This window comes from Phascolarctos cinereus, unplaced genomic scaffold (genome assembly GCF_003287225.1).
Source record: "Phascolarctos cinereus isolate Bilbo 61053 unplaced genomic scaffold, phaCin_HiC Scaffold_3;HRSCAF=262, whole genome shotgun sequence".
NCBI classification, from domain to species: Eukaryota; Metazoa; Chordata; class Mammalia; order Diprotodontia; family Phascolarctidae; genus Phascolarctos; species Phascolarctos cinereus.
In genome coordinates, this window is record NW_027555736.1 from 144,535,703 (window position 1) to 144,559,462 (window position 23,760).

The window sequence follows — 23,760 nt, forward strand, 5'->3', positions numbered from 1 at the left end:
TGATCAGCAACCCGATTCCCTCTCAGTCTGTGGGCAGAGAGCTCAGGAAGCAGCCACTGCTCTGGGTCTAAATCTTTTCTTTTCCTTTCTTTTCTTTTCCTTTCTTTTCTTTTCCTTTCTTTTCTTTTCTTTTCTTTTCTTTTCTTTTCTTTTCTTTTCTTTTTCTTTTCTTTTCTTTTTTCTTTTTTCTTTTCTTTCTTTTTTTCTTTCTCTTTTTTTGGGGGGAAAGGCAACCAGGGTTAAGTGACTTGCCCAGGGGCACACAGCTAGTAAGTGTTCGAGGTAGGATTTGAACTCAGGTCCTTCTGACTCCAGGGCTGGTGTTCTATCTACTGCTCCAGTTAGCTGCCCACTCCTGGCATTTTCACTGGCTGTCCTTGCCTGGAAATTTTTCCCTCCTTGTTTCTGCTTCTGGGTTTCTCTAGATTCTTTCAAGTTCCAGCTAAAACCCTACCTTCTGCAAGCCTTTCCCAATCCCCCTTAATGCTAGTACCTTCCATCTAAAATCAGTTTCAATTTACTTGGTCTCTATCTTGTTTGTACACAGTTGTTTGCGTGTTATTATCTCTTTGCTGAGACTGTGACTTCCTTGAGAGATGGGACTATTTTTGTTGCTGTTGCCTTTCTTTGTATCCCAAGTGCCCAGCACATAATAGGTTCTTAATAAATTTCTGTTGACTTGACATGACATTCTGTAGAAGGCCATAGGCCTGTTTTTGTATAGCCCATGGGCTAAGAATAGTTTTCACATTTAAAAATACAACAAACCTTTATTTTAAAATGCAAAAACCATTCTTAGCTTGCTATATGTACAAAAATAGGTGGAAGCCAGCCAAGGCCCATGGCCCAGAGTCTGCTGGTTTAGGTGATCTCTGAAGCCCCTTCTTGCTCTATGATCCTGTGAAGAAGTTGATTAAAAACACTTGGAGTTGAACAGAACCTGAACCTGAGTTTATTTTACCCCTCTGGTCCTCAGTTTCCTCATTAGTGAAATGAAGAGGTTTGACTAAGTGGATTTCTAAGATCTCTCCTACCTCAGAAATCCAGCGAACTTTCCAGATGGGTGATAATTACATTTTAGAGCTTTGAAGTTTGCAAATCACTGGACCTGTACAATTTCCTTTGATTCTCAGAAAAGCTCTGTGAGGTAAGCAGTTGTATATTAGCATCCCCATTTTATAGAAGAGTAAACTGAGACCCACTGAGGTTAAGAGGTTCATGGTAACATGGGTAATAAATAGCAAAGTCTTCTGATGCCAGACCCGTTTCTACTCTATCATGCTGTCTTGAGAGGTTAGAGCCCTTCCAAGGTTTGCACAAGCGTTTATGACAGTGGACTTGTTTCTAACTCTGGGATCATGTCAAGATTGGGCAGACACCTAGATTGGCCAAGCCCACCCTCACACATTGGGTCAAAACTCCCAGGCTCAGGAGATGCACTTCTGAAATGGAGAAGCCCTACTTCTTCTGCTCCTGGCTAGGGGTTCACTAATTACCCAGTGAGGAATCCCTTTTCCCCCCAGAGTCCATCAGGGTGACAGTCTTAGTGTGACACCTCACTGGGCTCGAGTCATGAGCTCCTCCAGAGCATGCTCCCGGTGATTCTCATGAAGCAGGAGGACCTCCTTGATCCTGTCTTGTTGGAAGCCCATGTCACTGAACTGCTCCCAGAGATGCAGAAATTCCGATGCCTGTGATACCGGAGAGAAAGAAGAAAAGATTGGTGGGTCCCAGCTCCAGGATATGAAGCAATACACTCCAACACAGGAGGCCAGAGCAACTGCTGCTTCTCCCCACAGTCCATCTGGAACAGACTGTCTTTGATGGGGACAGAAACAGTACAGACTTGGCCACTAGTCAGGGAAGAGGTGTCCTGTCACTGGACACAGATGTTGCCCCAGATCCCTGGAGACTTGCAAAGATTTGGCTTTCCTAGACTAAAAGAAGGTACATAGGAATAGCTAAAATCCATCTCTCACATAGCAAGATTCCATCTTCTCATTCCCATCAAGGAGCAAATAAGCAATAGCCTTCCTTGGGGGGAAAAAAAGTCCTGACTGCTCTTCTCTCTGCCCCCTACTCTGACCCTAGCCCTCTTCTCCTTCCACCTGGCCTTTGGTCATTCATCTCTGCTTCTCTCTCTCTCCTTCCTCCACTTGACCTTTTGTCTTCCATTTTCATTTATGTCTCCTTCCATCACCCTCTTCTCTGCTGTCATCCTTCTGTCTGCTCCTTGCCACCCTCTTTCTTTTTGCCTCCTCCTGAGGATTGAGAATAAAAGTTGATTTAGGTTGCTAACTCCAACAGGTCAGGCAAAGCCATAAGTAGGAATATTTTCACTTGGAATATTTTTACAGTTGAGCGGGGTCAGGAAGGCAGTGGCACCAAGTACAGTCTGACCATGGGTGCAGAGGTACTGGGCAGGGATGGGGGGGGGGGACAGTTCAACCCTTGCTGAGGATAGAGAAGGAAGGAAAACAGATCCTTTGAGAGGGACTTCAGAGGAACTGGACTCTAAGTATATTGCTCTTCCCGCTGGGCTACATTGCCTCTCCCTTATAGGCTTCCATCTGTAAAACTCATCCTCTCACATTCCGTCACCCCTTCCTCTAAGCTCCTTCCAACTCTAACATCTTTCTTTGCTCCCTCATCACTGCCTTCTGGTCCCTCTTGACTCTGTCCCCTGGGTTCACCCCTCCTCCTCCTTCTGCTCTGACCCACTGGCTTCCTCTGTACCTCATGGAATCCTGCCTGGGCTGAGCTGTTCCAGGATTGCCATAGTCTCAGATGTTCCCTCAACTCTGGACATGAAACCTCACAAGCTCAGACTTCAGCAGGGCCTTTCTCGCCAAAGAGAACCGTGAGGTGGTGGGAGTTGGAGTGGAGAAGCAGAATGAGGAATGCATAGGCTGGCCTCAAAGGCAGGTTTAGGGGCTGGGGTCTAGGTATAGAGCTCTGTGCTGAGCACCTGAGCCTGGCCTGACCTTGCTCTCCGAGTACTGAAACATCTCCATGGACTCCTCCACCAGGCTCTCGGAATAGCCCTGCTTGACCAGTCGATCACATGTACTGAGGTAGCTGAGAAACTACAGCAGAAGGCAAGAGACAGAGAAGGGAATGGTTAGAGGACCCAAAATAGGTTATTGGGGGTGGTTGGGGATAATGAGGAAGAGTAAGGGGATGGCTGAGTTGGAGGTGGGGAAAGGGGGAGGATAAGAGGAAGGTAGGGGGAGGATTCTTCTGGAAGGGGAAGGATTTGGTTCATGGAGAAATGTTGTTGGAAATGAGCCAGGGACAAGAATCTAGGATTCTTGGGCCTGCACAGTCCTGGCCCCTACTTAACTCAGCAGCCCTGACCTCCTCATGGGTTAGCATCTCTAACTTGCTACCCCTCCCCAGAAGCACGTAGCCTGTGGTCAAGTGAATAGGGGTCAGTACTCCTGGGCATCCCTGAGTACTGTCCAGGGGTGTGTTAGAATCACTTCTTGCTGGTTCAGAAGAACAGATACATTTTTAAGATTTCAGAATGCACATTTATACCTTGGAAATTGAAAATCAATGCAAACCAGGTTGATCTATTATTTTGTTAATTGTCTAGACTTAAAAAAGTGAGGGGAAAATGTTAACAATTCAGATTAAATTTAAAAGTGTGTCCTGCATATCCCTGGGTGTTATCTATAATTGAGGCTTCCTTTGGGGAATCTCTTGGAACCTCCACAGACTTCAGTCTACCTCCTCTTTTTCCTTCCTGGCCCTTGGGAAGAGATCCTGAGAGCCCAGGCTGAGCTCCAGATTAAGGAGGGTCCTAATCCTTGAGTCAGTCTGAGACCTTTCCTCACCTGTAGGGAGGGAGCATGGCAGACAGGTAGGAAACTGAAACCAGAGAGGCATGGGGATTCAAATACTGTCTTATTTACACATTCACTAGCTGTGAGACCCTGGTCAAGTCCTTAACCTTGAAGGGTCTCAGTTTCCCCATCTGTAAGATGGACTCAATGGCCTATAGTGTGTCCTTTTCAACTTTATGTCTATGATCCTATGACCCTTACTCCAGCTCCACAGGGGTAGGGGTGGCCAGACCCTCAGGGCTGGGAGGCTGAATCTCCAGCCCACTCATGGGCTGAAATAACCTTCCTGCTGGTCTAGACCTGCAGTTTTTGAAGAAAGCAAGGTAAAGCTATGGAAGCTTTTAGTGGGGAATAAGCTCAGATTCATTGAATTTTTGGAGCTATGAGAAAGAGACAGAGAGAGACAGAGAGACAGAGACAGAGAGAGACAGAGACAGAAAGAGAGAGAGAGAGAGAGAGAGAGAGAGAGAGAGAGAGAGAGAGAGAGAGAGAGAGAGAGAGAGAGAGAAACTTAGAGGTAGGTAAGTGGCACAGTGCTGAATCTGGAGTTAGGAAGACCTGAGTTAGAGTTCAAATCTAGCCTCAAACACTTACTAGTTGTGTGACCCTGGCCAAGTCATTTGATCTCTGTCTGTCTCAGTTCTCTTATCTGTAAAATGAAGATAATAATGACATCTACCTATTAATAGCACCTATCTCCCAAGGTGGTTGTGAAGAAAAAATGAACTATTTGTAAAGTGCTTTGCAAAGTGCTATATAAAGTGCTATAAAACATTATATAGGGTGTTATATAAACAGCCTTAAAACACTTAAAGTTCTATATAAACTTAAAGTGTTCTATAAACACTAATTATTATTATTATGCAAACATATCTTGTGTTCTCTCCTTTCCTTGGCCAAGTGGGCTGCTTTCTGTCTAGTGTCCCCATCTAGAAGACCCTTCCTTCCATTTTTCTTTTCTATATCAGGGTCCTATCCATCCTTCAAAGCTCAGCTGAGCTCCCCACTCCTCCATGAAACCTCTGAGAAGTTGACCATGCTGGCACCAAGTATCTCTCAGTCTTTTCATCTACAGCCCTGATGATCAACCAGAGCTTTGTACCTGGCACACATTGTCACGGTTATGTTAGACATACACCATCTGGTAGTTATACTTTTATGTGTATACGTGTGTCTGCCTTTCTTACAATCACAGAAAAAAAGAATTTCGGAATTTGGTGGGACTTCCACAGGTCACATAGTTGATAGGCATCTGAGGCTAGATTTAAACTCAGGTCTTCTTGAGCATCTAAGTGGTGCAGTGCACAGAGTGCTGGGCCTGGAGTCAAGAAGACTCCTCTTCCTAAGTTCAAATCTGGCCTCAGACACTTTACTAGCTGTGTGACCCTAGGCAAGTCACTTAACCCTGTTTGCCTCAGTTTCCTCATTTGTAAAATGAGCTGGAGAAGGAAATGGCAAACCACTCCAGTATCTTTGCCAAGAAAACCCCAAATGGGGTCCCAAAGAGTCAGTCACAACTGAACAATAGTAACTTCCCAACTCCAGGCCCAGCAATCCACTGCTCTACCTAGCTACCTCCATAAGCCTTATTGCAAGACTCTGTGTCTTATGTATAGACACAAGCACAAACATATATGCAGGTGTGCATATATGTCTGGGGAGTGGGGAGTGGGGGGGGGAAGACACTGGGGAGAGATGTGTTTAACCTCTGAGTACCACCTCCCAGGATGAATCTCCTCTCACCACTTACTATAATGGGGCCAAAAATAATCACTGACATTTACTTAGTAACTTAAAGTTTACAAACCACTTTATATGCATTTGCTCATTTGAGCCTCACAACAATCCTTTCAAATAGAGATGATAGCTATTATTAATCCCATTTTACAGATAAAGAAACTAAGATTGAGAGTTTAAGTGATTTATCCAGGGACACCTAAACTAGCTAGTGTCAGAGTTGGGATACAAATTTTCTAACTTCAAATCCAGCATTTTTATCTGTTATGTCACAGTACGTCTTAAAGGACATCTGCTTGTAATTATTTGTATTTAAAGTGCATTTGCACAGATGGGAGAAAGACATATTTATTATCAAAATAGATTTCCTTGTCAAGTGACATACCTGGTCCCTCTAATGTTTAACCTCTCTGGGACTCAATTTCCTCATCTGCAAAATCAGGATAATAATGGCACCCGTTTCACGGGGTTGTGGGGACCAAATAAGATAATATTTGTAAAAGATGTTGCCAACCTTAAGGAGCTATAGAAATGCCATTATTATCCTCATTTTGCAGATGAGGATACTGAGGCTCAGAGAAGTTAAACATTAGAAGGGTCAGGTATGTCACTTGACAAGGAAATCTATTTGCTAGCTATTGTTGTTATTATTACATTGTCACCTGGGAAACAGAACCATACTCCAACTCCTGCATAAGACCAAGCCAGCCTGGAACCAGCTTGGATGGAATCCCGCTGGCTCCAAAGGAAATGGGTTCAGAGTGTCACCTTTCCTCCAAAAGTTTGAAAAAGTCATAAACTCTGTGTCAGGGAAAAGAAGCACTGTGTGATGGGCTTGGCAAGATCAAAGAGGTAACAGCACATTCCTTCAAGCTACACTTAAGATGGAAAGAACATCGTCCCCTCCCTCTCCTCCATCCACCTCAGGGTGGATGCCCTGGCATCGTCTTATCTGCAGGGAACATCGCTTACTGCCTGTCTTTCCTCTTTCTGGCCCTTGCAGGGCTTCACTTGTCAAAGCCTGAATTTCTTGGCCCCTTATCTAGGGATGAAGGTTCACGGATCTTCCCCTGCCCTCCTCCACATCGCTTCTAAAGGAAGCGGGACATAGACTCTGACATTTCATCTGGACAGGCTTTTGGAGTCTAAGCAGAACCTTCTACAATCATGGCCCGAATCTGGAGACAAAATGTTCTCCTTTCCCCTGTCCCTAAGTTATGGCCTGGATTGCTCTGTTCTTATTCCCAGAACAATTTTTAAAAAAAGTTTTAAATACTAGGTCTTTGAGTTCTCTCTGTCCCTTTGGTCAGGAAGGGTTAAGTAGATCTGTGTCAATGTTCCCCTCTCACCTAACAACGGCCTTCATAACGAATCACCTTGTAGCCTCTCTGATATGTTCCAGGACTTATCTATTATCAAAGATTTGGAATTACATCCATACAACCTGCTTGCAGGACTCTCACAGACATTCGGGCTGTTGGATCTGTCTTATAAGGTTCTTGCACATATTTGTTAATAATAATAATAATAGCTAGCATTTATAGAATGCCAACTATATGTCAGGCATTGTGCTAAGCACTTTGCAAATATTATTTCATTTGATTCTTACAACAACCCTGGTACTATTATTATCTCCATTATACAGTTGAGGAGATTGAGACAAACAGAGGTTAAGTGGCTTCACCAAGGCCACATAGCTAGTAAGTAGCTGAGGCTGGATTTGAACTCAAGTCTTCCTGATTCCAGGTCCCAGTACTCTGTCCACTGTACCACCTAGTTGCCTCCTACAAGGACTTTGTTTTTCTCTTTTTCCAGTGGGGTATAGAAAGGGTGATAAGGATAGAAAAAAAACCCAGAAGCACTGGGGCATTTTTTTTTACAAATATAATGGGGGTCTGGTGCCTTGCGCAATGGCAGTCTAGCTTGCTTAGACAGTATCTTCCTGTCTGCCTATATGCTAGACCCCACGTTTATACTAATGCAGAGGAAGAAGGCAGAAGGCCAGAAAGAAGCACAGATAAGTGGACAGCATTGAAAGCTACAGGTTGAGCTTATTATATACTTAAAAAGAAAGCTGGACATAATAGAGGTCTGCAACTTCATGGGCAATCCTCTTTTTCTATTCTATTGTGTATATGGAAATGCTATAATGTCAATCATCTTAACTCTTTCCTCTCCATCACTTCCCATATTGATGAGTTGGGGTTTTGGTTTTTTTTTTTTTTTTTATTTCAGTCATGCTTGACTTCGTGACCTATTTAGGGTTTTCTTGACAAAGATACTGGAGTGGTTTGTCATTTCCTTCTCTAGCTCATTTTACAGATGAGAAAACTGAGGCAAACAGGGTTGAGTGACTTGCTTAGGATCACACAGCTAGTAAGTGTCTGAGGCTGGATTTGAACTCACCAAGAGGAGTCTCCCTGAGTCCCAGCGCTCTATTAACCGTGCTACCCAGCTATCTACTTCCCATATGCAATCAATGGCCAAGCCTTATTGAGTCTACTACCATAACACATCTTGTATCTGTTGCCTTCTCTCCATTCTCATGGCCGCCAGCTCATCACCTCTGGCCTGGCTCACTGTAATATTCTTTGGATTTGCCTCCCATTCTTCTCCTCTTTCTTTTTTTTTTTTTAAAGTGTATTTATTTTTCTTTTATTAATCTCTTAACTTTGTACCTCCATCTCTCAGATAACTTTGCACCGCTATCATATGATTTCTTTTGTCTTCTTGAAAGATTCCAGATAAGTTGACTGACTCAGGAAGGAGCTTCTTCAGAGCAACAACACTTTGTGTCTGTGTTTTAAATTCTTACTCCCTTACAGACAAGTAATAAGGAACAATGTCTTGGCTAAGTTAAAAAATGCATAGTATCAAGTCAATTCCTCAAGAATATGTTATTTCATTTGGTCCTTACAACAACTCTACAAGGTAATTCCCAAGCTACAAGGAGCTCTATAATAATTTTTCAGGAAAATGGGATTTGGAGAGGTTAAGTGACTTGCCCAGAGACAATGTTAATAAGGATCTCTAGCAGGATTTGAACCTAGAACTTGGTGACTGTAAATTTAGAATTCTAGCCAATATGCAATTCTGCCTTTTTTTTTTTGCAGGGGGAAGGGGTGGTTTTGAACATTCCAAAACTATCAGGATTTTTACTTTCTGAAATTATTTTAAAAAATCCAAAAAAAATAATAATCATTATTTTCAGCTGAATAAGCTACCCTGGGGACAGCTAGGTGGTACAGTGGATAGAGTGCCCCTGAAGTCAGGAGGATCTGAGTTCAAATCCAGTCTCAGACCAAACACTTGACCCTTACTAGCTGTGTGACCCTGGGCAAGTCACTTAATGCCAATTGCCTATTTAAAAAAAATGAATAAGCTACCCTGTATAGAGAGAATCTGTGGGGTGACTCCCCTTTCTTGATTTCCCAAATCATTATTGCTTTCTCCCTCATCAAATTCTTTTGTATTTCCTTCTGTGTTTATGTTGTATTCTCCTCTTCCTCCAGTAGAATGTCAGGTCATTGAAGACAGGTACTGTTTTTGGTTTTATTTTTGCATCCCCAACACCAACCTAGTGCCTTGCAAACAGCAAGTGTTTAACAAGTGTTTATTGAATTGAATTATTGAAGTAAATGGCTTTTCAAGCCATCTAGAAGCAACACTTCCCTGCCCCACCTTCTACCATCTGCCTGCTCCAGACTGTCTCACTTACTTGATTTGGATTCCATCACTCACCTGGCTCAGGCTCTGCCTCCCTGTCCTCTGCAGAGCCAGAACGGCCCTGCGCAGGGGGTACCCTAGAGCCAGTACAGGTTCAATGAGGTCTCGCTCCTCCTGACTCAGGGCAGACAGCAGATCAGCAGTGGAATCTGGGTGGCTGTTATCAGAACTGAGAGGACTTGGAGTGCCAGGACAAGGTGGGAGGCAGGAGTATGGGCTGAGAGACTGAAATATGAAGAAAGTGTAGATTTTGTATGAAATACAGGAAATGAGGTACAGAAATCTATCCTGCCCTACAAGAAAATAGAAGGGGAAGGGGATAAGAAAAGGAGGTGGGGGAGAGATAGAAGGGAGGGCAGACTAGGGGAAGGGGTATTCAGAATGCATGCCATCTTGGGGTGGGAGAGGGGCAAGATGGGGTGAAAATATGGAATTCGAAATCTTGTGGAAGTAAATGTTAAAAACTAAAAATAAATAAATTTATATAAAAAAAAGAAAGGGTAGATTTTGGGAAGGTGCACTGAGATCACTCATGGGCAAATCCACAATGAAGGAGGAAACAGGAGGTCCTGTTGGATCTTAAAATTCTGTTTTCTTCAGATCTCAGTGGACACGTGAAGCACAGTTTGGGTGCCAGCTCCTATCTGGGGTCTTTCCTGATCCCCCTAATTGTTTTCTGGTCCCCTCTTGCAACAAACTACTTTGCATTTACACTGAATATATATTATGCAGACTTATCTGTGCGTATGCTGTTTATGTAAGTTTTTTGAGGGTAAGGACTGTTTCACTTCTACCTTACTACCCCCAGCACCACGGACAGTGCCTAGCATGAAGTAGGCGGTTAATAAATGCTTGTTGAATTAGATTGTGCTCTTCTCTCCATGAGCTAGAGTTAAGTCGAGCAGACTTAACTTGATCTATTCCAAGAGTGGGACACAAAGGCAGAGGATTTTCCCTCTTGTCTACACTAGCCTTTTTTCCCCTATTATATTCTCTTAAAAAAGCGTATTGCCAGCTTATTTCTGCAACAAACAGACTGAATCTAATATGCTTTGTTATGTTGCTTGGGAAACCTCAAACAGTCCTGTGGCCAAAACTGATAAAAATCAGAAGACAGAAGGCTTGGGAAAGTCTCAGTCTGTTTTGTTTTAAACATCTCCCTCTCCCCCAGATGAAAGAAAATCTCCTTTTAGTTATTCCATAGGTCACCTGGAGAAAGAAACATGTAACTATAACGAAAACCATCCTTCCAAGACTCGCCCCAGAAAACCAGACTTAGCTATTGGGGCCTGGATGGGAATTCTTCCTGTACCTGTCCCACTCCTCTTCCTTGCCATGGTTCTATGATGTAGCAGAGAAAATGCAAGACTAGGAGTCTGGAGACAGGCTCTAGTCTAGGCTTTCCTACTAACTTGCTGTGTGATTTTAGTTACACAACTTAATCCTCCTTCTCTGAACCATGGTTTCTTCAACTATAACATGGAGTTGGACTGTGATAAACTTTAAAGATCCTTCCCCCACAGCAGCTAAGTTTGGTGCAGTGGACAGAGCCCTGGAGTCAGGAAAACCTGAGTTCAGGCACTTACTAGCTATGTGATCCTGGGCAAGTCACATGAGCCTGTTTGCCTCTGTTTCCTAATCTGTAAAATGAGCTGGAGAAGGAAATGACAAACCACTCCAGTATGTTTGCCAACAAATCCCCAAAAGAGGGCACAGAGAGTCAGACATGCCTGGAACAACTCAACAGCAACCCTCTGTAGTATTCTATGATTTTAAAGCACAGGATCTGTATATTGTGTGCCTGGCACATATTAGGTGCTTAATAAATGCTTATTGACTTACTGACAGTTCAGCTATCAGTAGGAAAGCCCACTTCTGTCTCTGTCACTATTTCTCACTACCAACCTATTTGTCCTTCGTAGCCTACCTCCTCTCTGAAGATTTCCCAAATCAAAGCCCTTCCATACATTTAGGCCAGTGCCCTCATTTTATAGATAAGGAAATAGGTTCAGAGAGGTTAAATGACTTGTCCCAGGTCACATGGGCAATAGATGGCAGAGCTGGGCCTTGAACCCAAGTTGTCTGCCTCTAAATCCAATGCTCTTCTCACTTGTCTGCACCATCCATTTGGCAGTCACCACGTACTGCTTTGTGACATCTGCATTCTTATTGCTACTTCCTTTTCCATGTGTTTGTCTTCTTTCTCTACCACCTGTGCTTTTATGCCCACATAAAAATATTTTAAGTTCTATACCCATTAGGGCATCTTGTATGTATGCGTAAATGCTATGTCCCTCCCTTCCCTCCAGTATTCCTGCACCCACAATATTTTCTTGTGCATAGCAGTCATCTAATATATTTGTTGAATTGAATTGGTTCAATGAACGTTTCCTGCCTGGCTGATTGATTAGACCTGGCACTGGCCAATGCAGGTAAAGCCCCTGTTTCTGGGAGGCCCCAGGATCTGCCAGTCCACACTATTTCTCTCCTCTCTCTCTCTCTCTCTCTCTCTCTCTCTCTCTCTCTCTCTCTCTCTCTCTCTCTCTCTCTCTCTCTTCAGGTTAAAGCTTGGTGGTTTTTTTTGGGGGTGGGGGGACATGGGATAGTCAAGGGCACTGGTGAGAAAGGTTTTGTGGATATGGGATCTGAGCCCACAACTCCTAGCCTTACTGGGACCGTGGGCTTGTGACTCCAGATGGGAGGGATACAGCCGGCTGTGGATGGTCTTGGAGGCGTTGTTGGGGGTGCCGGGGGAGGCACGTCAAGGACAGGTGCGGTAGAGGTCATGGTCCTGTTGTTCCTGAATCGGTGGTAGAGAGCCAAGGACTTGGCAGCCAGTCTGCGCTCGGGTGAAGCGGCCCGACTCAATGGAGGCAGCAGCAATGATAACCTTCTTCGGACACCCTCCAGCTCGTTCTTCACATTGTGGAAGATGTCTAGAGACCTCCTCCGATGGCCTAGACTTGGTGACCCTGGGGAGCTAGTATAACCTTTTTCAAGGAATGGCCTGGGGCCCCGGAAAGAGCTGGGAGATGGCATCTCCTTGGGGCTACTATCCTCCTCCTCCTCCTCTTGCTCTTCCTCCTCCTCTTCTTCTTCCTCCTCCTCAGTGAATCCATCTTCCCCACATTTCCAGCTCCCAAGTTGAGTAGAGTTTTTCTCTCCGTCCTCTTGTTGCTCAGCTTCAGCTGCACTGGATGTATCCAATGAGTCAACCAAAAGGAGCCAACACGGAGGTGCAGTGGCCATCCCAGGGGCCTCATTTCCCCAACTCATCTCTTGTCTTGTTGCAGCCTCCAACCAGTAAAGCACCTTTCTCTCCAGGGAAAAATCATGCTACAGGAGAAAAAGCAAGAGTGAGATCCAGTATCTAAGACCCCAAAAGACAAAATTATTTCAAACATTTTTAAGTCTCCCCTTTACTCCCCCCTCCCCAGTTGTTTTGAGGCAGCTAGGTGGCACAGCGGATAGAGCGCCCAGCCTGGAGTCAGCAAGACCTACATTCGAATCTGACCTCAGACACTTACTAGGTGTATGACCCTGGGCAAGTCACTTAACCCTGTCTGTCTCAGTTTCCTCATCTGTAAAATGAACTGGAGAAGGAAATGGCAAACTGCTCCAGTATCTTTGACAAGAAAAACCCAAATGGGGTCACAAAGATTCACATATGACTAAAACAATTGAACAACAAAAGACAGTTCTTTTATAAGGTGGTGTGGTTTAGGTCAAAGGTATAGAGACCTTCTGGTTTGGGGGTTTTTTTGGGGGGAGGGTGTCTCATCATCACCTGCTTCATCTTCCCTCAGAAAATTGTAAGCTGTCCACCCATTAGGGTATCTCGTGTGTGTGTGTGTGTGTGTGTGTGTGTGTGTGTGTGTACGTACCATATCTCTCCTCTTTCCTCCTCCTCTCCCTCTGCCCCAATATCCCTAGAACCCAACCCAGTGGGTACTAATAAAAAAAGAAAAGAAAAAGCAACTGAGAGTTACATAAGCAAAAGTAATAAAGAAACTAATTTAGTTAGGTGGTTTGCAGCTTTTTCTTTTTGAGAGAGAGAAATAGGAAACATTCCATTCATTTACTTTTAAGTTTGAGAATAGGGTACATAGAATTCTATTTTTAAAAAATGTTAAAAGACAACAACCTCACACTCTAATTATAGCCAAGTTAGGAAAGAAAAGATGGGCAAAGTTTGAGGTGGGCAGAGGAGTAGGAAAGAGACAAACATGAAAAAAATGTATGCAGAGACACACACAAAGAGAGTCCCACACCAGTGATGAATGGGGGACACTCTGAGAGGTACTCACACAGAGATACACAGAGAAAAAACAGAAATAGACACATACAAAAAGAGACTCAGAAAGGAAGATTCACATGTGAACATAGGTTCACAGATTGAGAGCTGGAAGGGATTATTAGAGGTCATCTAATTCCAAGCTCTCATTTTACAGATAAGGAAACTGTAATCCTTAGAAGTTCATCAATTTGCCTGAAGTCACCCAGGTAAGAATTGGCAGAATCAGAATCTGAACCCAGGTCCTCTGTCTCCAAAACATCTTAATATTTGTTCTGTAGCTTTGTATAAATTCAGCCTCTCATGAAACAGGGAACACACCAAAGGTTGTTCTCAGCCACAAGTTTCTGCCCCTGTTTGTCATGTTCCAGTATTACTTTTGTTTTGTTCAGTCATTTCAGGCATGTCCTGCTCTTTGTGACCCCCAGGACCTCTGTCCATGGGGTTATCTTGGCCATTTCCTTCTCCAGTAGCAAACAGAGGTTAAGTGACTTGCCCAAGGTCATACATGTTTCTGAAGCTGGATTTGAATTCCGGTCTTCCTGACTCCAAACCCAGCACTCTATCCACTGCACCACCTAGCTGTCCCCTCCAGTGTTGCTACTTGAGGATATGAAGACTATGACCTTTCTTCATTCTTTCCTCCTCTCCAGAGGTGGTATTCCTTCCTCCACTGTATCCTTAAGTCAGTCAGTTCAGGCGCATGACTACACTTTACTACCATGTGAAGAAGTTCGAAGTATGGATGATACACAGCTTGTACTGAGTTCTGGTGGCGCAGGTTTGGAGCACCAGACAGGAGTTTCCAGGGCTCCTTGGCACTTTCCTCTTCAGGCCAGAGAAGGACCTGGCTATTGCAGTGTTACTGCAAGGATGAACTCACCCTCTGGGTCTCCCAGGTCCCAAGAGAAGCAGAACTTTTTTCTGTCTGGGCCCCAGAACCCCTTTCTTTGGCTTCTGGTTGAATTGTTCTTATGGCTGCCCCCTAGACCACCCATATACTGGGGATCCCACAGATTCTCTTTCTAACACAGGGGTTCTTAACCTGAGGTCTGTGAACTTGTTTCAAAAAATTGAAGGAGGGGGTTTAACTAATTAATTAATTTCCATGTAATTTTGTGAATTTGCTGAAATTTGCCTTTGGAGGTTCCATTTCTCTTTCCTATCCCCACCCCCACCCCACTACCTTTAGTTCCTAAATCCATAAGACACCTACTATGCTCATGCTTCCCAAGTCCCTCCTTTCAGGATGGAAAAAGATACTAAATTTATTGACTTATTCTATCCCTTTGCAGAGGTGGGGGTGGAGGGGTGGGGTTTTTTCAGGATTTTTTTGTGTACTGATCAGTTATGCTGATTTTTTCCCTCTATCTGTCTCTCTCTCTCTGCCTTTAAAAATATTATTTGTTAGATGAAATGGCTCTTTAGGAGAGGGAGGAAGAGGAGTATGTGTGGGAGAGTATGGTGATATAAAAAAGACATCAGGGCAGTGAGGTGGTGCAGTGGATAGAGCTCTGGCCTTGGAGTCAGGAGGACGTGAGTTCAACTCCAGTCTCAGGCACATGACACTTACCCCTTTTCTTACTGGATGAAATCTAAGATCCATCTGAGTACATAAATCTCTGGATAAAAGGTTTTTTCTCTTTTACTCATAACTTGGTAGTTGCCATCTTCCAGGTCAAGAGAACAAGATGGTGGAAGACTCTCAGAGACACTGATCTATCACTGGGGACACTGTGTTTCTATTCCCAAAAAGCTAAACTTTTGGATGGATTTAGCAATAAATCAAAGGAGGCCAGATCACCAATTTTCCATTCTCCTCTGTTGACAAGTTTGATTGGTGCCTCAGAAGGACAGTGTAATACTGCCCCCCTCAGCTGAGACTGGGTCAGAGGGACTTGGAGAGCTCTCGGTTGATGCCTATCTATCTGTGACTCCCCTCCCCCCGCCCCCCATACATTTCTATGTGTCTGTAATCTGGTTAAAATGAATGTGGATGAAATTCCGAGTAATTGCAATGACCAGTCTTGGTTAGAGAGACCAGATAATGACGAATATCTTCCTCCTCCCGGTAGAGAGAGAGGGATGATAGGACCAGAATGCCGCCTATATTCTCAGATATAGGCTCACTGGGTTTGTCGTTTTTTGCTGACTGAGGGTTCAGTGCTGCAGTAGGGTTGGGGCAAGCTTTCTCAGAAAATGACTGTGATGCAAAAATAAAAGGCCTCAATAAAACTCACAAAAATAAGTAAAATGAATGCCAAAGGAAAGCTTGAAGGCAACCAGGCGGTTGCCTTAAGGTGACCGCTTCAGTTTCTTCATCTGTCAAAAGGGGATAATCATAGCACTGTGATGCAGTAGATAGAGTGCCAGGCCTGGAGTCAGAAAGACTTCCTGAGTTCAAATCTAGCCTCAGACTAGCTGTGTGACCCTGGGCAAGTCATTTAACCCTGTTTGCCATAGTTTCCTTATTTGTAAAATGAGATGGAGAAGGAAATGGCAAACCACTCCAATATCTTTTCCAAGAATTTTTTTAAAGTCCCAGATGGCTTCTTCAACCCCATCAAATTTACAAATGGGGTCATGAAGTCAGACATGACTGAAATGAGTGAATAACAACCTTTCAAGGGTCGTTGTGAAAATAAAATGAGATGTATTCAAAGTGCTTCACAAATCTTAAAGCAGTAATGTAAATACTAGTGATGATGATGACAATGAGATGATGACGACCAGAAGACAGCCCAAAGGGGTTTTATTTGGGGAGGAAAGAGAAACAGGGTAAACTCCTTCAGGAAAAGGGATGGTTTCATATTTGTCTTTGAATCCCCAGCGTCCAGCCCAGTTTCTGGCATCATCACAGGTGCTTAATGACTACTTGTTGATTGAATGATTGATTGATTCCCTAAGGGTAATTCTCAGGGAAATTTGGAAGGGTTGCTCTCATTGGGAGATGAGTCCAGACCCAATGAGGTCCAAGACGTGGGACAAAGGCTCCCCCTTGTGGTTCAATAATGCCATACAGCCTGCTATCAGTCACAGAACCTGATTCCTATAGAATGTCAGAACTGAAATGGATCTAAAAGATTACCAGTCTAAACCCTCCCTTGTACGGAACAGGAAAGTGGGATCCAGAGAGATGAAGTGATTTGCTCTTAAGGTCACATGGGGGCTAGAAGTCAGATTTCAAAGCCAGAGCCTTTGACTCTAATGGTCTACCCGATGCTCTACCCTGCTTCTCTCTATTCCCATGGTGTAGCTATATTCATTTCCCATATCTAGAACTGCAACAGAGCTGGCAGAATTCTTGGGAAAAAGGAGTCCAGGAAGTAAATAGTTCCTTCTCTCCAAAAGACATTTAACTTGAGAGATTCTCAAAGGTACGGGCTGGATTAATGTGTTCTCCACTTTAGGTAACAGTTGAATCTGAATGGAGGCTTTCAGGATTCACTGCTTCCACCAATGGCTTGCCAATGGTTTACCATATTGGTGAGGTAGAGGTGTTAGTCAGAGGACTCCTGGGGACCCTCAAAATTATAGCTAGAGGTCCGTTTACCCCACCCTTAAAGCTAACCAAGTTATTTAGTCTAACTGCTTCATTTTTTCCAGTCTTAAAGGAATGAAATCACCTGGTAAAATTTTTGCCCTATGCACATAAGAACACACGTACCGTTAACTTCTGACAGCATGGGCTTTCCTCCAAAAGACCGGAATTCTGGGATTCTCTAACGTTCCATCAACTACAAGTGTTCATGGTCCCAGACTAAAAGGGAGCTGGCAGACAGACATACTCACCATGGAGCCTAGCAGGAGCTCTCTGCAGTCAGGTACACAGAAGTTGGAGGCTGTGGTTGGTTCCCATTCTACCATAAAACTCTTGGAAACCCTGAAAGGGACTCCATCCAGGTAACTCATCCTGGACCCCTGCTGTTCAGTAGTTCAAAGATGATCAAAGGAATCCAGAAGACTTCACTTAGGCTCTGAACAGCAGATTGTGGAATTTGGAGGAAGACCCAGGAAGGAAAAAGGTGAAGAGGCTGGCACTGCCCAAGGAAGAAAAAAACAACAATCCAGGGATTACGTTATCAACAATTATACTATAAACTGCTGATATTTATATAGTGTTCACTTAATAATAATAATAGCTCATATTTATATAGAACTTACTATGTGCCAGGTACTGTGCTAAGCACTTTATAAATATCTTTTTTGAGCCTCATGACAACCCTGGGAGGTGGGTGCTATTGTTATCCCCATTTTACAGATAAGTAAACTGAGGCTGGATTTGGACTCAGGCTTTCCTAACTCCAGGCTGGGTGCTCTGTTGTCTCCAACATCTAGCTGGCCCCCAATCTACCTTTCTAGCCTTATTATTTCCCAAACTCCTATTTCGACCCTCTTCTGCCAAAAATGGTTTATTAATGAGCTAAACCACCTTTCACTCTTCCTCTTTCCACCTTCTGTTCACGCTATTTCTTCCAGATGAGATGCTTTCTCTACTACTATCTATTAGAATTCTATGTGTCCTTCAAGGTCCTTTGTCCTCTGCCAAAAGCAGTCCCTAAATACCTGTGCCCATGGTACTCATGCTCTCTTCTACACAGCACTTCTTGTCTGTACCCCCTCTTTGGCACATAGAAAACACCATCATGGTTATCCCTTTTACTGTTGTTTTGAACCTTCTTAAATCTTAGGTTGCTATCTACCTTTTCAAGTGTTTATGTTCTCTTTCCCCAACTAGACTGTCAGCCGCTTGAGGGCAGGGATCATGTTTAATTCTGCTCCTGTATTCTTCACCTCCACAGCATCTAGCACAGGACCTTACATACAGATGGTGCAGTGGATAGAGCCATGAGCTTAGAGTCAGGATATGGAGTCAGGAAATCCTGAGTTCAAATCTGTCCTCAGATGCTTACTAGCCTTATGACCCTAGGCAAGTCACGCTCTTTGCCTCAGTCTCCTCATATGTAAAATGGGGATAATAATAGCTCCCTCAGCCTTGTTGTGTGGATCAAATGTGATAATAATTGTAAAGCACTTAGCACAGTGCCTGGCAAATAGTAAGCACTATATAAATATTAGCTATTATGATAACTATTTATTCATATTGTTTTGAAGAACTTTACATATATAACTCAGTCTATAAAGGTGTCTATTTGTCCTGAATTACATATAACAGTGGAGCTGCTCAGAAAAGCTTCGAGCTTGGAGCCCTCCAGGCATGATAAGTGACAGCTTCCCCCTCTCTCATGGCCATCCATGACCCTCATCCAAGCCCTTTCCCCATAGATGTCTCTGAAATGCTTTAGTGATTTTGAAATTTCTTGCCTTTAATTATAACAGGTTAAGAGCAAAGAGGAGTCTCAGAGGTCATTTATGCTAATGCCCTCATTTTCACAGGTGACATCATTGAGGTGTTCAGAGATAAGGACACAGAGTCAACTAGTGGCATAATCATGACTTATGATAATAATAACTCACATTTACAAGGCATTTTCTTCACAATCACACTTGAGGGAGGTAGGTGACTCTATAGTGTTACAATAATCCATGTTGTACGGGTCAAAGAATCAGATTTTATATTATCTATATCTTTATCTGTAAAGAACAGCTAGTTGGTGCAGTGGATAGAGTGCTGGACCTAGAGTCAGGAAGACCTGAGTTCAAATGTGACCTCAGACACTTATTAGCTATGTAACCTTGGGCAATTCACTTAACCCTGTCTGCCTCAGTTTTTCCATCTATAATATAAAATGGGCTGAAGAAGGAAATGGCAAACTACTCCAGTATCTTTGCCAAGAAAAACCTCAGATGGAATCAAGAAGAGTCAGACATGACTAAAATGACTGAACAAAAAAAAAACCCTGCAAAATATGTTTTTTCCCCTTGACATATAGCCCCAAGAGACCAGGGACTCTCTCTTTCATGACAAAATTTAGTTAAATGTAAATATGTTGCCTTTTTTACACAAAAAAAAATTATCATAGTAGAGGATGCACTTGGAAGAAGTAATGAAGGATTCCAATGAGTTAGCCACACTGCCAATGGGTCTTCCTTGAGAAAAAGGGAACGTTTTGGCCAGATAATTAGCCATGGAGAAGACCTAGTTAATCTAGAGAGATATGAAGCAGAGAAGAGACTTACTAGTACTGCTCTCTAGACAATGAATCAAGGTACTGTGTCTAGCACAGCGCCTTGTGTAATCAGAACTGCCCCCCAAGATAGACAGGGTGGTCATTTTGGGGTCCAGTGGGTTTTTTTTTGGGGGGGTGGATCATCTTGCTTCTCACATCAAAAAATTGGAGGCAATGGCTCCAGTCATTGGGAGAGAGGAAAATATAATTGGCACACAGCAGACAATAAGTACTTGTTGGCTGATGTTGGCCGGTGCTAAAAAGGACAGGGGGCTCCCGTACACTCAATCAGGTTTGTAGAGTACCCCGCCATTAGGAGACCGTGATTAACAACCAAGTCCCCACCCTATTTTCCATATTCTCTCTACTCTGGCTGCCTGAATGGTACCCTTTTGTACTATCTTTTCTCCTTCTTTCCCTCTTCAAGGCTGCCTTTCAAGTTCGTTGAAACTAGTTTTTGTTGGCACCAAAATGCTTGGGGCGGAGGCAGGGGGAAAGCAAGGTGTGAATTCTTCAAACAGCATCAATTTAATATCGTTCATCAGTAACTGGTGATAAATTGCTCTGCTAATGGGAAATACTCCACATTCCAGGGTTACCCCAATTTTTGTCCATGGTACTTTCTTTGCTGGTACCAGGGGGAGGCATAGCAAGGGATGGGGCTTTGTGAGAGAGAGAGACACTAGAAAGAGAAGCTACAGAATTCCACAATGGACTAAAGAATAGAACACACGGAGCTGCCTAGAGGGAGAGGTGTCAATCATTGCATTTCCTTTTTTTTTTTTTTGAGCCAATCACTACAGACCAAAATGACTTCATCTCTTTCTTCCTTCTTTCCAGATTTACATATTTACACACTTAGGATGTTTCTCATTGGCTAACCCCACAAAGATGATCTGTATCTAAGGAGCCAGCACTGTGAGATGGTCTTCCAAGGCTTTCAGATGCTGTAATCACAGAGGCTCCAGGGGATGTCTCAAGGTCAATAGAGAGCCCATAGACACATCAAAGAACAAAGGAGGAAAACTGGGGTCTATCTTTGTGGTTGAATGTTGGATCGGTCAGATCATATTTCAACAAAACAGCAAAGGTGGGGTGCGTGGCGCCGTTTTCCCACATTTTGGGGTCTTGTTGGTCTTTTAGGTGACTTCCCCTTAAATGGGTTCAGGCAGGAATAGAGTGAAAGTTTCCCAGACATGTCAAAAGTAGATGTGTATGTGTAGACGGTTGTTGTTCGATTGTATCCGACTCCTCACAACCCCATTTGGGGTTTTCTTGGCAAAAATGTTGGAGTGGTTCACCATTTCCTTCTCCAGCTCATTTTACAGATGAGGAAACTGAGGCAAACAGGGCTAAGTGATTTGCCTAGGGTCACACAGCTAGTAAATATCTGAGGTCATTTCTGAACTCAGGTCTTCCTGACTCCAGGCCCAGGGCTCTATCCACTGTATTTCTTCACCTCAACGCCTGGTGGCTTATTGTTAGATCAGTGTGAATTTTTACACCATGGAAATCAGCAAACACTACTAATCTATGACTTGATTTATTGTTCTGTTGACTCTTTAGACATAAAAAAAGATGGAGAAAACATTAACAATGAAGATTAAAGTTAAAAGTGTGTAGTTTGTGCAAACCTACCTCCCCCTTCTCATCCCCGAAGAGAACCAATTTTTTAACACTTACCAGCACATACCTATGGGTATCCCTAAAGTAAGAAACAAGGTAGCTCTTTTCCTTTTAAGGACAAAATTTAAGATTGTACTGATAGGTTATAATACCCCACAGGACCTAGGTTCGAGTCATTGCCTGTGCAATTTTGGGCAATTCATTTCACTTCAAATCTCATTTTCTTCACTTGAAAATGAGCTATCCATTCAACCAGAGGATAAGAAAATTAGCCTTGCAGGCTTGCTGTGCGGAGAGGTCTAGGAGGTCCCCAAGGTCCGTTTCCTTCCTAACCTGAATGCTGTGATCCATGAAACAACCTTTGCAAGGACTTAGTAAGCTTCAAAGTGTTAGAAAGATGGGACCTACTGCTCTATCTGTTGGTAAAACGAAGCTAGTTAAATTTGTTGATAATCTGCAGTTATGCTGGGCTCTTTACCTCAGCCAGACACTTTGGCACAGTCAAGTGATTTAACTGTTTTTCTTTGTTACAAAAGAGGATTCAATGAGGTGAGGGCTGAGGGGGAGGCCTTGCTTACTGTGTAAGGGATTAGCATAAATCCCCCACCACTTCTGAACCAACAGCTCCAAGCATCCTCTTACACAAATGATGACATCATTCCACGTGGGAAATAGGGTAATCTGAGCCTGGAAAGGTAGCATAAGGCCATCTGGCTAAACCTCTTACTTGTCAACTCTGCCCCGGCTCTGCTCACTGCAGCCCTGCTGTGTGGCAAGTGTCTGCTCTCCCTCCACAGGGGAGGAAGAACAGAGGGGCAAAGAGCCTAGTCCAGTGCTCAAAGGTAAATCATCGTCAACACACCTATCAGGGAGCAATTATGTCAAAGGCGCTATGGAAGGTGCCGTGTGTGTGATGTGTGGAGAGTAGGAGGGAATATGCAGAAATGAGGGCACACCTGAGTTCAAGGATTTTACAATCATCTTATTGGTGAGGCTAAACACATCCCAAATTGCTAATCGAGACAAGACACCATATACTAAGCGCCAAACAATAAATGGGAGGTCTACATTTATTATAAACATTTATTAAGTGGCTACTATGTGCCAGGCACTGTGCTAAGTGCTGGGGATACAAATAAGAAAAAGGCAGTCCCTGCCTTCAGAGAGCTTACAATCTGATAGAGGAAGACAATAGTAATAATAATAATATTTAACACTGTCCCTACTTGGGAGAAAACCCTGTGGGTTTGAACAGTTGCTGAAGGCCTTATAGTAGGACTTAAGTTCAGCCTTAAAGGATAGGTTGTTCAATTGTGCCTGACTCTTTGTGACCCAACTTGAGAGTTTCTTGGCAAAGAGTGGTGTGCCATTTCCTTCTCCAGCTCATTTTACAGATGAGGAAACTGAGGCAAACAAGGTGAAGTGACTTGCCCAGGGTCACACAGCTAGTAAGTGTCTGAGGCCAGATGGGAACTCAGGAAGATGAGGCTTCCTGACTCGGGCACTCTATGGACACTGACGCCACCTAGTGGCCCTCAGGTAGGACAGGCAGGATTTAGTTAAGTGGAGAGAAAGCAAGTCATCACAAGCAGTGCAAGCAAAGGCACTCACTATAACAGTGCCCTGTGCTTTGGGGAAAGGGAGTATTAGTTTGGCTCTGGCAGGTGACACACGGGGAAGACTGAGGGAATAAAGCTGGAGAGGTGGGTTGTGGCCAGATCGTCGAGGGCTGTGAAAGCCAGGCCAAGGAGTTTGGACTTGATCCTCTTTGGAAGCAGACTTGTGTGTAGGATCTTGATATACACACAAAGCAGTGTTCGAAGTAGAATCTTTCAGAGATGGACTGGAGATGGGGGAAAGCTAGAGGCAGGGAGATTCAGAAGCACAGTGGAAGCTTCTTGAGGGGAGGGTCTGTTTCATTTTTATCTTCGCATGGATCCCCAGAGCCCTAGCACAGTATCCCGTCCCTAGCAAGAGTTTAATAAATGTTTGGTGGGTGGTCCAGCATCTAGCCACAATTGACTTAAAAGATCTGGACCGGGGTGGTGTTAGTGAGAATGGAGGGGAAATGAAAGGCAGAGCCAGGAAGCAAACTCCTAAATTACCACATAGGCATAGGGAATGCAGTGAACTGGGTTTGTTTGGAGACTTGCTGCCGTGATGAATTTGCTATACGTTAAGTCTCAAATTCTATTTTAGGTGATATCTGTTATAGCGAAAAGCTCTGTATAGACTGTTTTGCAAAGTTGACTTTTGGGAATCCAAATCTTGAGACGTTTCCCTTTTGGCCTGAAGAGAGAAATCCTTTCAGGAATGGAAACTGCAGCAGAATCACCATCCTAACTCACATTTCCCCCCTAATAACTAACGTCAGTGAGGTCTCTAAATGTCTGATATT

General features: G+C 43.7%; 1 protein-coding gene across 1 annotated transcript; it reads right to left on the reverse strand.

Annotated features, from left to right (window-relative positions):
• Positions 1 to 1,556: 1,556 nt before the first annotated feature.
• On the reverse strand, positions 1,557 to 17,575 carry UBAP1L (ubiquitin associated protein 1 like). Its single transcript, XM_078151624.1, has 6 exons — positions 17,398 to 17,575; positions 12,440 to 12,647; positions 11,982 to 12,301; positions 9,327 to 9,536; positions 2,985 to 3,086; positions 1,557 to 1,691 (listed from the first exon to the last, which is right to left on the reverse strand). Exons 1-6 carry the CDS (start codon positions 17,515 to 17,517, stop codon positions 1,557 to 1,559), a joined length of 1,095 nt encoding a protein of 364 aa, XP_078007750.1. The 5' UTR covers positions 17,518 to 17,575.
• Between the last annotated feature and the right edge of the window lie 6,185 nt (positions 17,576 to 23,760).

Excerpts from the sequence above, each read along its gene's own strand:
- UBAP1L (XM_078151624.1), bottom strand. The coding sequence starts at position 17,517 with ATGAGTTACCTGGATGGAGTCCCTTTCAGGGTTTCCAAGAGTTTTATG. Across the intron at positions 9,537-11,981 it reads GTCACAAGCCCACGGTCCCA|TCTCTCAGCCCATACTCCTG; the intron begins GTAAGGCTAGGA and ends TTCATATTTCAG. Across the intron at positions 1,692-2,984 it reads TTCAGTACTCGGAGAGCAAG|GCATCGGAATTTCTGCATCT; the intron begins GTCAGGCCAGGC and ends CCGGTATCACAG.